Raw genomic sequence first — 14,513 nt, forward strand, 5'->3', positions numbered from 1 at the left:
CTTTCAAAAATTGGGAAGTTTTCTGGTAGGATCAGATGACCTTCCTCCTAACCTGTCCCCAACTGTGTTATCTACTAGGGCTGCCGTAACAAATGCCACAGACTGTGTGGCTTAAAATGCAGACGTTTATTTCTCAAGGTTCTGGAGGCTGAGAAGTGTGAGACTGTGGCACCAGGATGGTTGAGTTCCGATGAAGTTCCTCTTCTTGGCTTGCAGACAGCTGCCTTCTTGCTGTAGCCTCATATCAGTGCAGAGAGAGAGAGAGGAAGCAAGCTCTCTGGTCTCTTCTGATAAGGACAGTAATCCCATCACGATGACCAGCTCCTACACACATGCCATCTAAACCTAATTACCTCCAAAGGTCCCTTCTTCAAATGCCATCACACTGGGGTTTAGGGCTTCAATGTATGCATTTGGGGGACACAAACATTCAGTCCATGGGCCAACCAAATCTCCAGGATGAGATCTGGAGCTCCTGCTGCCATAGATTCTTGGGGAAGTTGAGGTTGCAGTAGTCAGAGGGACTAACTCTGGCCTGGGATTCAGGAGGCTTGATTAACGTCTTTGGATTTACTCTAAGCTACTTTGTGACAGGTGGCAAATTTTTTCTCCTCTCTGCCCCCAGGTTTCCCAACAAATGGATGGCTCTGTGCCATCTGTAGGTCTCTCCAGCTCTCACAGTCCACACTTCTATGATGTCTGGTTTTTTATAATTTTAACCAGGTGTACTTGGCCCATCAGGGTGGGGTGGGCAGTAGGCAAGTGTGGCCAACCAGCCCTTGACTTCATGTCCATGTTTTCTCCCAGCCTTCCCGGTGCTCTTCGTTGTGCCCTGGAGCATTGCCCGTGCTCAGCTGGAGAATACTGGGTAGGTAGCTCGCCTCTTTTCGAACTTCCATGAGCTAATTATTCCGAGATGTACTATGCGGTGTGCTCAGCCATGTCCAACTCTTGGTGACCACATGGACTGCAGCCCACCAGACTCCCTCTGTCCATGGGATTTCACAGGCAAGAAGACTGGAGCGGGTTACCATTTCCTTCTCAGGGGATCTTCCCAGTCCAGCGAGCAAACCCACATCTCCTGGATCTCCTGCATTGGCAGGCAGGTTCTTTACCACTGAGCTACCTGAGAAGCCGCATTCCAAGACAGGCCCCAATATAAGGAAATAAATAATTTTCCCAAAGAGGATATTTACTCCCTTCCATTTGGGCCATCTAGAATATATTTAAGAAATCAGATTGATGATATTATTTGCAGCCAAAGATGGAGAAGCTCTATACAGTCAGCAAAAACAAGACCAGGAGCTGACTGTGGCTCAGATCATGAACTCCTTATTGCCAAATTCAGACTTAAATTGAAGAAAGTAGGGAAAACCGCTAGACCATTCAGGTACGACCTAAATCAAATCCCTCATGATTATACAGTGGAAGTGAGAAATAGATTTAAGGGACTAGATCTGATAGATAGAGTGCCTGATGAACTATGGACGGAGGTTCATGACATGGTACAGGAGACAGGGATCAAGACCATCCCCATGGAAAAGAAATGCAAAAAAGCAAAATGGCTGTCTGAGGAGGCCTTACAGATAGCTGTGAAAAGAAGAGAAGTGAAAAGCAAAGGAGAAGAGGAAAGATATAAGCATCTGAAAGCAGAGTTGCAAAGAATAGCAAGAAGAGATAAGAAAGCCTTCCTCAGCGATCAGTGCAAAGAAATAGAGGAAAACAACAGAATGGGAAAGACTAGAGATCTCTTCAAGAAAATTAGAGATACCAAGGGAACATTTCATGCAAAGATGGGCTCGATAAAGGACAGAAATGGTCTGGACCTAACAAAACCAGAAGATATTAAGAAGAGATGGCAAGAATACACAGAAGAACTGTACAAAAAAGATCTTCATGACCAAGATAATCACGATGGTGTGATCACTCACCTAGAGCAGGATATCCTGGAATGTGAAGTCAAGTGGGCCTTAGAAAGCATCACTACAAACAAAGCTAGTGGAGGTGATGGAATTCCAGTTGAGTTGTTTCAAATCCTGAAAGATGATGCTGTGAAAGTGCTGCACGCAATACATCAGCAAATTTGGAAAACTCGGCAGTGGCCACAGGACTGGAAAAGGGCAGTTTTTATTCCAATCCCAAAGAAAGGCAATGCCAAGGAATGCTCAAACTACCGCACAATTGCACTCATCTCACACGCTAGTAAAGTAATGCTCAAAATTCTCCAAGCCAGGCTTCAGCAATACGTGAACTGTGAACTTCCAGGTGTTCAAGCTGGTTTTAGAAAAGGCAGAGGAACCAGAGATCAAATTGCCAACATCCACTGGATCATCGAAAAAGCAAGGGAGTTCCAGAAAAACATCTATTTCTGCTTTATTGACTATGCCAAAGCCTTTGACTGTGTGGATCACGATAAACTGTGGAAAATTCTGAAAGAGATGGGAATACTAGACCACCTGACCTGCCTCTTGAGAAACCTATATGCAGGTCAGGAAGCAACAGTTAGAACTGAATATGGAACAACAGACTGGTTCCAAATAGGAAAAGGAGTATGTTAAGGCTGTATATTGTCACCCTGCTTATTTAACTTATATGCAGAGTACATCATGAGAAATGTTGGGCTGGATGAAGCACAAGCTGGAATCAAGATTGCTGGGAGAAATATCAATAACCTCAGATATGCAGATGACACCACCCTTATGGCAGAAAGTGAAGTGGAACTAAAACGCCTCTTGATGAAAGTGAAAGAGGAGAGTGAAAAAGTTGGCTTAAAGCTCAACATTCAGAAAACGAAGATCATGGCATCTGGTCCCATCACTTCATGGGAAATAGATGGGGAAACAGTGGAAACAGTGTCAGACTTTATTTTTGGGGGCTCCAAAATCACGCAGATGGTGACTGCAGCCATGAAATTAAAAGACGCTTACTCCTTGGAAGAAAAGTTATGACCATCCTAGATAGCATATTGAAAAGCAGAGACATTACTTTGCCAACAAAAGTCGTCTAGTCAAGGCTATGGTTTTTCCTGTGGTCATGTATGGATGTGAGAGTTGGACTGTGAAGAAAGCTGAGTGCCAAAGAATTGATGCTTTTGAACTGTGGTGTTGGAGAAGACTCTTGAGAGTCCCTTGGACTGCAAGGAGATCCAACCAGTCCATTCTGAAGGAGATCAGCCCTAGGTGTTCTTTGGAAGGAATGATGCTAAAGCTGAAACTCCAGTACTTTGGTCACCTCATGTGAAGAGTTGACTCATTGGAAAAATCTCTGATGCTGGGAGGGATTAGGGGCAGGAGGAGAAGGGGACGACAGAGGATGAGATGGCTGGATGGCATCACTGATACGATGGACATGAGTCTGAGTGAACTCCGGGAGTTGGTGATGGACAGGGAGGCCTGGCTTGCTGCACTTCATGCGGTCGCAAAGAGTCGGACACAACTGAGCGACTGAACTAAACTGAACTGATAGATAAAAGAATCAAAGATTTGTAGTAATTCATCTGTTACTCCTTGATCTGTGGACTGCAGAACGGACGTTATGCTAGTAGGCATGAAAACATTAATCCCGTTGCACATCTTGATCGGAGCTCTTGGGTGAAGACTGAAAAATGGTATGTGTGAAGATAGGAACATAAGAACAAGAAAAGTGTGTCCCTGATTCCTATGTCTCAAATGAGATTGAAGAGAGGAGTCACACAATAAGAAATTCAGAAGTTAAGAACAAAACAGGGATTTCTCTGCTGGTTCAGTGGTTAAGAATCAACCTAGCAATGCAGGGTATGCAGGCTTGATCCCTGGTCCCGGGACTAAGATCAAATACTCTCATATAGTGCTCTTGTGTGACTAGGTGGATTGTTAATGAGCAGAAAAATTTTTGAAAGGATTTTTTTTTTTCTGAGTAGTTTCCAACAGTGAGTTTAAAATTTTCAGTAACCCACATTGTAAATGGATGTGCTGTCATCCTTGCTTTGTTGTTCCATGTATAGATCACAGGCAGGGTAGCTCTAGTACACATTAGGATTTTTGGAATATAAATGAGCACTGGTTTCAGCTTAAAGTCACCAGTTGCATTAGCCCCCTACCTAGAGAGTCAGCCTGTCCCTTGAAGCTTTGAAACCAGGCACTGACTTCTCCTCTCTAGTTATGAAAGTCCTGGATGGAATCTTCTTCCAATAGAAGATTGCTTAGCCTACCTTGAAAATCTGTTGTTCAACGTAGCCACCTTCATTTGTGGTCTTAGCTAGATCTTCCAGACAACTCACTGAAGCTTCTGCACCAAGCACTTGCTGCTTCCCCTTGCACTTTCATCTCATAGAGAAGGCTTCTTTCCTAAAGCTCATTAACCCATGTCAGCTAATTTCACACTGCTTTTTCTGCAACTTCCTCAGCTCTCTTAGCCTTCATAGAATTGAAGAGGGTTAGGACCTTGCTTGGATCAGGCTTCGGCTTAAAGGAACGTTGTGTCTGGTTCGATTTTCTCTCCAGACTCCAACTGTCTCCATATCAGCCAGAAAGGTGTTTTGCTTTCTTATCATTTGTGTGTTCACTGGAGTAGCTCTTCTAATTTCCTTCAAGAACTTTTCCTTTGTGTTCACAGCTTCGCTAACTGTTTGGGGCAAGAAGCTTAGTTTTTAGCCAGTCTCAGCTTGTGACATGCCTTCCTCACTAACCTTAATCGTTTTTAACATTTGACTTCAAGTGAGAGATATGTCTCTTTCTTTCACTTGAACACTTAGAGGCCTTTGTAGGATTACATTTCACCGTTTGTGTCTTGGGGAATAGTAAGGTCTGAGGAGAGGGAGAGAGATGGGAGAACGGGCAGTTGGTGGAGCAGTCAGAAACACACATTTATTAAGTTCAGCGTTTTATATGGGCACAGTTCACAGCACCCCAAAAAAATGACCATGGTGACATCAAAGGCCACTGATCACAGATCACCATAACAAGTGTAACAACAATGAAAAAGCTTGAAATATTGTGAAAATTACCAGAATGTGACACAGAGACATGCATGAAGTGAGCAAATGCTGTTGGAAAAAATGGCGCCAATAGACTTGCCCGATGCAAACTTGCCATAATCCTTCGATTTGTAAAAAACGCAGTATCTGCAAAGTGCAACAAACAGAAGCACAGGAAAATGAGGTGTGCCCGTATAATAGTTTATGTTTGTATGAACAGGGAAAAATATGTAGAAGGATACACTGCAAGCTGTTAGCATGAAGACCACTTTCCTGGTTCACCAAAAAATAAAAGTATCGACCTAATAAGAAGGGGTTTGAGCCCTCCCTCCCCACACCAAGTGAGCCTTCTTCCAGGGAGCTCGGGGTCTTTACTGTTTCAGCTGTAAGTCTTCTACAGCCCACTCTTTGCCTTAGGTGCTGGGGAACCAACAGGAACAAGAATATCTGGTGGATCATCCGAGGACCCATGCTGCTCTGCATAATGGTGAGGACCACCCCACCCACCCTTTTCCCTCTCTGAGCTCAGCAGCTGTGGAGGACCCCACCCCCTTCCCTGCCTCCCATCAAATTCTCTGACTCAGAAAGAACCTGGGCCAGAGCCCTCGAGATGAAGATGCTGAGCCGTGGTTTCGATCTGTTGAACGAGAAGAAACAAGTAAGAGACTCCCCTTGGGTGCTGTGTCGTGGCAGCAGTAAGTGTGCCATATAATCCCCTCTCACACGAGAAAGAAATTTCTTGTTTTGGTTCAGGACCTAAATCCAGGCTCACACTCTAAGCCTCTCTCTCTCTGGGTTTTCAGACTATGTAAGGAAACCCGTAGTCAGCTCGGTGACCCCCTATCAACTGTCTTCGATGTGGACAAACCCTGGGGCCGCAGGGTCTTCAATCATGGACAAGTCCAGGAACAGCAAAGCTATGGGCCTGGATTTCAACACTATTAGCAGGAGAGAGGGGAGACTAAGGAAGCTTCTTTTAGAGGGGGGAAAAACACAGTCAATCACTATTAACCCAAAACTGTGCTGAGGGTTAGAGTCAGTTGGTGATGATACTCTGAGACCTTGCAGAGGAAGGGCCTTTATTTCTTTAAAACATACATATTTACTTATTATTTTTGGCTGCACTTCATTGCTGAGCATGGGCTTTCTAGTTGCAGTGAGTGGGGCTACTCTTTGTTGCGGTGTGCAGGCTTCTCATTACGGTGGCTCTTCTTGGCTCAGGATCTAGGTGCTTGGGCTTCAGTGGTTGCAGCATGTGGGTTGTTTTCCTTTGCTGTATCCCATCTTCTTCTCGTCATGAGAGCAAGTCAGATCATAGGTATTTATTGAATCCTTCCTTGTTGTAAAAATGAACGAGTGCGCAGATAAAGAGAAATCCCCCTCCAGCCACCCTTCACCTTTGGTGTGCCCTTCCTTAAGCAGGGCTCTTAGGAATGGAGTGTTTTAACCCAAAGGAGTAGTTCTAATGTAGGTATTTTAGTTCATGCAGCAGGAGCAGAGGGGGTTGAGGGGGCTGACAGGGTGGCGGGGAGGCAGATGAGTTTTGGGTTACATGACAGCAAACTCTGAGCCCCCACTTTGCTACAACCACCCCTGCCAACCTGTAGACCCAGATCTGAGCATGGCAGCTGGGTGGTGCCAAAGAAATGTCACCAAGAACAGTACATTTGACTGTATGTATTCTGTGAGAGGCTTTATTTTCCTGGACTCCAAAAATCACTGCAGATGGTGACTGCAGTCCTGAAATTAAAAAAGACGCTTGCTCCTTGAAAGAAAAGCTATGGCCAGCCCAGACAGCATATTAAAAAGCAACGACATCAGGTCCATCTAGGACCTTTACCAGCAAAGGTCCATCTAGTCAAAGCTATGGTTTTTCCAGTAGTCACGTATGGATATGAGAGTTGGACCACAAAGAAGGCTGAGCACTGAAGAATTGATGCTTTTGAACTGTGGCGTTGGAGAAGACTCTTGAGAGTCCCCTGGACAGCAAGGAGATCAAACCAGTCAATCCTAAAGGAAATCAGTCCTGAATATTCATTGGAAGGATTGATGCTGAAGCTGAAACTCCAATACTTTGGCCACCTGATGCGAAGAACTGACTCACTGGAAAAGACTCTGATGCTGGGAAAGATTGAAGGCAGGAGGAGAAGGGGATGACAGAGGATGAGATGGTTGGATCGCATCACTGACTTGATGGACATGAGTTTGAGTAAGCTCTGGGAGCTAGTGATGGACAGGGAAGCCTGGTGTGCTGCAGTCCATGGGGTTGCAAAGAGTTGGACACTACTAAGCAACTGAACTGAACTGAATTGAATGCATTCTGTATTGTCTAGGGCTGGAAAAATAGCCTTATATGTTTGGGATCCTAAGTGTCCCACGTCTGGTCACAGAATCCAACAGAAGTTGGCTTGGTTCTTCAAAAAATGCCCTCCTTCAGGACCCTGGTGGCAGAGTGGATAAGAATGTGCCCACGAATGCAGGGGACACAGGTTCAATCCCTGATCTGGGACGAGTCCACATGCCGTGGAGCAATGGAGCCCACGTGCTGTCACTGTGGAAGCCTGCACTCTAGGGCCTGGGAGCTGCAGCTACTGAGCCCGCATGCCCTAGGGCCTGTGCGCCGAGGGAGGGAAGCCACCGCAATGAGAAGCCTGCACACCACAACACAAAGTAGCCCCCACTCACTGTGACTTGGGAAAGCCCGCACACAGCAATGGAGACCCAGTGCAGCCAAAAAAAAAAAAAAACTTGTTAAAAAAAAAAGTCCCCCTTCAGCCCCTTTCCAGATGGTGTACAGATGAGAAACCGCTCTATCCCACTGTGACTGCTGAGCCCTGAGTCCTGGGGCACCTGGATGGATGGAGGTTCTGTGGTCCACAAGCTGGTGTTTCATTCGTGTCAGTGGTCGATGCCCATTTTCTCTTGTCTGGTCTCTGGAAGACGAAAAGAACAATGAATCAAAACGCTCATCACAAACCTTCATTTCCTACGAGACAGTCCTGGTTGAAATTAATTCCCTGAAATACGTGCCTTTCCCTGTTAGGCTTACAGAAAAATGCCCAAGTTCAACAAGCCACTAAGCCAAGGACACAACGTTTTCTCTTTGTGATGAAAAACAGATATCCCATTAAAGGGGATAAAGTACTTGGTTACACTTAGTTTGCCTTTAAGTGTTCTGTTACTAAATATTCCTTGGCTGGGAATTTCCCTTCTCCCTGTTGGCTTGCAGCTTGGATACATAGCCTCTTGCCTGAAACCCTGTCCTCTTAGCTTTGAGTATCGATTTTCCCCAGGCCAATAAGACAAGTAATAACAGGTACATGTTGGATTCTTCAGCTTGTGTTTCAGTCTGTGGTTTGAGACAAGGACATCAGTATTGTGTTGGCTCAATGTCTATAGAGACTTTATTCCATTAACTGTAACCTGACCACCATCTCTATGGGCTCTTTCTCCATTGCATAGAGGCATTTTAAAGTCTTTTCTATTTTACTTATTTTTATTTTTAAAATTTTTTGGCAGTGTCTTGTGGCATGTGGGGGTCTTATTTCCCCGACCAGGGATCGAACCTGTGTCCCATGCATTGCAAGGTGGATTCTTAACCATTGGACCACCAGGAAAGTCCCTCAATAATTTTAATTAAAAATAGTAATGTACATGTCAGTTTGACTTTCTCAGATGGCTATTGCGGTGGGTCTCCCAGAACCAGAAGGATAAGTGACTCTTTAGAATCCTCTCCAGGCTCTCAGTTGAGCTGGCCTTTGGGAGAGAGGTGATTACCCTGACTATTAACTGCCCCATTCCATTTCCATGGACAAGGATCTGATGGCTGGGTCTAGGGTAACCTTGATATTCATAGCCACATAGAGTCGATCACTTACTTATATCTGCTTTTTTTTTTTCAAGGTCAATTTCTTCATCTTCCTGAAAATTCTCAAGCTTCTCATTTCTAAGCTCAAAGCTCATCAAATGTGCTTCAGAGATTATAAATACAGGTGAGTGGCCTGAGGTCAGTACTGAACAGTCAAAGTTTATTTTGACCCCTTCTGGCTGTTCTGGCTAATGTCCCAGGAAGGGAGAAAATGGCATTCGTATGTTTCTCTCCTGAGATGATGGTGTCTGTGAGAGCCCCTCAGAAAAAAGTGTCAGGGTGTCATGTAAGGCTTTTGCTAAAGATCAAGGACTTCTGGTCCCGTGAAAATGAAGTCAGTGGTGAGTAATCAAGGGCACACACATTCCCAGGAGGAAACTGTGAAAAATGCCCCTAAGAGTGGGTGGTTTACAGGGACAGGAAAGAATCACATGGAGGGGAGCTGGACAGTTGCCTTGTTTGAGGTAACAGAATAAAAGACAGTGTAGCTCAGAAGCCCCTGGAGAAGGAAATGGAACCCACCCCGGTATCTGTGCCTGGAGAATCCCATGGACAGAGAAGCCTGGTGGGCTACAGTCCATGGGGTCACAGAAGGGTTGGTCATGGCGTAGCAGCTGAACAACAACAACTCAGAAGAGAGTATTTGGGTATTTTTAAGACCTTGAGCTGGAGAAGGCAATGGCAACCCACTCCAGTACTCTTGCCTGGAAAATCCCATGGATGGAGGAGCCTGGTAGGCTGCAGTCCATGGGGTCGCTAGGAGTCGGACATGACTGAGCGACCTCACTTTCACTTTTCACTTTCATGCATTGGAGAAGGAAATGGCAACCCACTCCAGTGTTCCTGCCTGGAGAATCTCAGGGACGGGGAAGCCTGGTGGGCTGCCGTCTCTGGGGTCACACAGAGACGGACATGACTGAAGCGACTTAGCAGCAGCAGCAGCAGCAGCAGCAAGACCTCAAGTAATATGATCACAAACTTTTGGAGCCCAAAGAAGTACATTTTTAACACAGTCATGCTTTCTCTGGGACTTACTTTTGCTGCATCCCTTGTTCTGTTTCCATGGCGACCACAGTCCCATCTCACAGTGTCAGATCGTGGGTGATTACTTACCTCTGTGTTGCTGTCAATCAAATGCTGAATGAACGTGAGACAAAGGTCCCCCTCCCCTCCTCTTTTCCCAGTTATTCTACTTTCCATAGCATGTGTGTGCTTCTTGGGGATGCAGTGTTTTAACCCAAAGTTTTGCTCAAAACCTAAGAGATTTTAGTCTACGTGGCAGACCAGGGGCAGAGAGGTGTGTGAGAGTGGCTGTATAGCTGGACTTCTCCCTCTCTAAGGCCAGAAGCCACCCTGAGCCAGGTGTGCTGGGAAGGCCGCTTTTCATTTTTCCGACAGACATTCAATGAGGGTCTATGATGTGCTGTCACTGTTCTTCAAGTAAAAGGAAAATAGGATGGGGACCCCATCTGTGAGGAGCACACATTCCAGCTCGCCAAGGATGGGGATGTGGGTGTAGAATGAATCAGGAGGGCCGATGCTGACCTTCACCCTGGATTGACCTTGGGCAAGTCGCTTGGCCTCCCCAGGCCTGCTTTTTGGTGTGTCACCTGGGAGAGTCACCCCAGACCCATCCTCAACTTGTGATGAGGGTTCAAGGAGGTCCTAATTAGACGCAATGAATAGTATTTGCCTGGGGTTTCCAGACCCCAAATCCTATCAGCCGAACCCCCTACCCTCGGGAGTTCCAGGAGCATAAACACATACAGTTCAGGACCAGGCAAATATATACAGTTGTTGGCTCAGATATTATGCAAACCCCCATTGCCGGGGGGTATTTGGGCTGGCTTGGACCACACAGAGCTATGTGTCTTTCTGGGCGCCTTTGGCCAAGCCTCCAAGTGGCTGACAGCCTCTCTGGCCCTTTTCCCAAGGCTAAGCGTCTCACCCCTCTCTGAGGGTGGAGATCCAAGGCCAAGAGCAGGGCTTCTCCCCCCTACCCTGCCTGGGTCCATTCACTGGGGAATCCTCTCACTAGCCAGGCACCGGGGAAACCCAGTCACCATGAAAACCCATCAGAGGACAGCACTCCCAAGAGGCAGAAACAGGGGCAGACAAGTGTCAAGGCATCACCTTTCACACAGACAGAGTGCCTAAACCCTGCCAAAGCCCACCATGGACCACTGGGTCATCCCTGAGCTGCAGACCCTCAGTGGCCCCCATGATAGCTTTCCATCCTGGGTATGTTAAGCATCACCAGATAGCCAGCCCCAAAGCCCTGACTCATGAGCCCCTCCACTGGGTATTAGATTCAGTATCGAGGCATGGAGCCCCATCACATGGACTTCTTTTGGGTGGGGGGTTCTTTTGCTGGGTCTTTGTTGTGGTGTACAGGTTTTCGCTAGTTGCGTGGGGGGCTTCTCTTGTTGTGAGCACAGGTTCTAGATTGCAACCACTGGACCACCAGTGTTCCCCGCCCATGGACTTCTTGCAGGAGAGTTCCTAGAAGATTCTGATACACATTCAGAATACACAGACCATGGGACCAGATGCATGGAATTTTCTGGCTGGACCATGAAAAGTATGTTTCTAAGCAGCCTGACGTCCTCTTTTCCAAGCTCTTCTCTAGAGTTATCCAAGACAATGGCTCTCAAACTTCTCTTTTCTTTAAAAAAAAAAAAAAAATTTACTTCTTTTTATCTATTTGCATTGGGTCTTAGTTGTGGCACACAAATCTTTGATACATCATATGGGATCTTCCTTTGCAGCACGAGGACTCTCCAGTTGTGTCTTGTGGGCTCTCGAGCACGCAGGCTCCATAGTTGTGCTTGAGCTTAGTTGCCCTGTGACGTGCAGAGTCTTGGTTCCCTAACCAGGGATCGAACCCACAGCCCCTGCATGGCAAGGCAGATTCTTAACCATTGGACTATGAGGGGAGTCCCCAGGGATCTGTCTCTTGGGCCACCATATTTTACCACCTGGTCCAGGGAATTGTGCCCTTGCCCATCTTTCTGTCTGAGCAGTGCTAACTCCCTCATTTCTAAGTGCTGGGAGGGCTGCTTCCTGTCACCCCAAGGGGTCATGAGCACACTCAGCTCATACTGCCCTCCCCCATGTTGGCAGGTCCTCCTCTTCCACATCCCCCTCTACTGGGGCCCCTGCAAGGATGAGGAGAAGGGGGTGATGAAGCCAATGCATTTTGTCCAAACTCTGGTAGGAACAGTCCGGCCTCCAACTCTCCCAGGTTTTCGAGAACTTTCAGAATGTAGTTCTCAAGATTTGGACCCCCTCCAGGAGTATATTTTAGGAAAGTTTAAATTAGACACACTTGAGACTCGCCAAAGAGGCAAGTTGCTAGGACTCCAGAACCTTCTGTAATCCTATCCCTCATTCCCCGGCTTCCATCATTCAAGCAGTAAATTGTAACCAGCTCAGCTGCATGGTCTGGCAAAGGACGACTGAGGCAGACCTGGAGAGAGAGCAGTGTCCCTGGATTGTGGACAGACTCCAGTAGACCCTCAGCCTGGAGGGAGTTCTCTGTTCCTTGTGGTTCCCGGCACAGAGGTGACACGCTCCTCCTAGATAAATGATCTTAACTTTCTGTGTGATGCATGGGGCAGGATTCTTAATGAACTTATAAAGGAGAATCATGTCTTTTTAAAAATTTATTTTTATTTTATTTTTTAAAGTACATAACTTTAAAAAATATATTTATCTGTCTTTGGTTGTGATGGGTCTTCATTGCTGTGCCTGCAGATTTCTCGAGTTGTGGAGAGCGAGGATTACCCTCTAGTTATGCAGCATGGGCTTCTCATTGCACTGGCTTCTCTTGTTGTGGAGCACAGGCTCCAGCAGTTGCAGCTCAATAGTTGTGGTGCCCTTAGTTGCCCTGCCGCATGTGGCATCTTCCTGGACGGGTGATCAAACTGGTGTCTCTTGCATTGCAAGGCAAATTCTTAACCACAGGACCACCAGGGAAGCCCAGAACCATTTGTTAGTGAACTTATAAAGGACTTTCAGAAAAATGTCAGAAATGGAAGACAAATTGATCCAAGTCACTGAGACTGTGAGCAAGCTGAGGGAGAGATGGCTTCTTTAAAAATAGTGACAACTAAGTGTTATTGATTATGCTTCACATATCAGGTATGGTTTAGTCTGAGGGTTGGCCCCATGGTAGTTAGTCCTTAAAATGGCAATGTTAGGAATTATTATTAATAATAATATTTGTATTATTATTTTAACATTGCATATGATAGTAGTAGTATAATCCTTATTTTTACAGGTAGAGAGGTTAAATAATTTGCCCAGGGCCACATCGCTAGTAACTGGCAGTGCTGGGATTCAAACCCCGGCCCCAGGTACTGTCTTCGAGTCCCACTGCCTTTGGCCCCAGCTCCTCCTCCTACTCTCTGTACTTACTCACGTATCCAGAACAGATGCCCAATAAATATTTGTTGAAGAGTTGCTGCTGCTGCTAAGTCGCTTCAGTTGTGTCTGACTCTGTGCGACCCCAAAGACGGCAGCCCACCAGGCTCCTCTGTCCCTGGGGTTCTCCAAGCAAGAATACTGGAGTGGGTTGCCATTTCCTTCTGCAATGCATGCATGCATGCTAAGTCACTTCAGTTGTGTCCAACTCTGTGGGACTCCATGGACAGCAGCCCATCAGGCTCCTCCGTCCACTGAATTCTCCAGGCAAGAATACTGGAGTGGGGTTGCCATTTCCTTCTCCAGTTGAAGAGCTAACTGACTGCAGTAAACGAAACCATTAAAATAAACAAACGACTGTAGATGAAAACGGGGCATAAACACAGTTCAGAAGAGGAGCTGCTACAGGTACGTATGGATTTTCATCCAAACAGAGATGTAAATAGTCTTTTGTCCAAAGAGAACTCAGAATCATATGAGGAATGGGAAATTCCTATGGAATATGCACAGAGAGATAGCAGTTACTAAAATGACCCAAAAAGTCATTAGAAGATGATCATTCCTTAACAATTCTTCCATGCTAAGTGCGGGGACCTTGGACTGGATTCTGGAATGTGTAAAGAATGTTATTGGAAAAGCTGGTGAAAATCTGGGTAAAGTCTGGAGGATAGTTATTGACCACGTGCCAACACTGGTTTCTTGGTGCTGCCAAAGGTCCCACGGGTCTGTAAGATTTAAACATTAGGGGAAGGGAAGGGTATGTGGGAATTCTCTGTGTGATCTTTGCTACTTTTTTGTAGATCTAAAAGTGTTTCAAGATGAACAGTTTATTTAAAAAACATAATGTCATAGCATGGCCCTGAGAATAAGTTGATGATAAGACGTGCATGAAAGTATGTGTTATTAAAATCCAAAATAGGGACTGCCATGGTAGTCCAGGGACTAAGACTCTGAGCTCCTCATGCAGGGAGGTATGGGTTTGATCCCTGGTCTGGGAGCTAGATCCCATGTGCCACAACTAAGACTCAATACAGCTAAATAAATCTTTTTTTTTAAAATAACCCATAAATAAATACATACATATTTTAATATTTTTATAAATAAATATTTTTTAAGTAACTAAGAGCAAGGGTCAAAGACTCACATGCTTTCAAGGGCCAAACAGTCTCTTTGGGTTGGAGAAACCGTGTTCCCTCTAACGGCTGTAGATGCCGATTGGCAACAAGGAACTGGGGCCCAGCCTGGCCAGATCTCCCCACTTTTCAA

The 14,513-nt window shown here is 45.9% G+C and overlaps 1 protein-coding gene across 1 annotated transcript in view; it reads left to right on the top strand.

Moving 5' to 3' along the window:
- The window catches only part of GLP2R (glucagon like peptide 2 receptor), a 44,435-nt gene that overhangs the window by 18,713 nt on the left and 11,209 nt on the right, over positions 1 to 14,513 (top strand). Inside the window, exons 8-10 of the mRNA XM_005694224.3 lie at positions 808 to 868; positions 5,372 to 5,441; positions 8,858 to 8,946. Coding sequence (XP_005694281.1) covers positions 808 to 868; positions 5,372 to 5,441; positions 8,858 to 8,946 — 220 coding nt within the window. The remainder of the gene's footprint in view (positions 1 to 807; positions 869 to 5,371; positions 5,442 to 8,857; positions 8,947 to 14,513) is intronic.

The sequence above is a fragment of the Capra hircus genome, chromosome 19 (genome assembly GCF_001704415.2).
Source record: "Capra hircus breed San Clemente chromosome 19, ASM170441v1, whole genome shotgun sequence".
Classification (NCBI taxonomy): Eukaryota; Metazoa; Chordata; class Mammalia; order Artiodactyla; family Bovidae; genus Capra; species Capra hircus.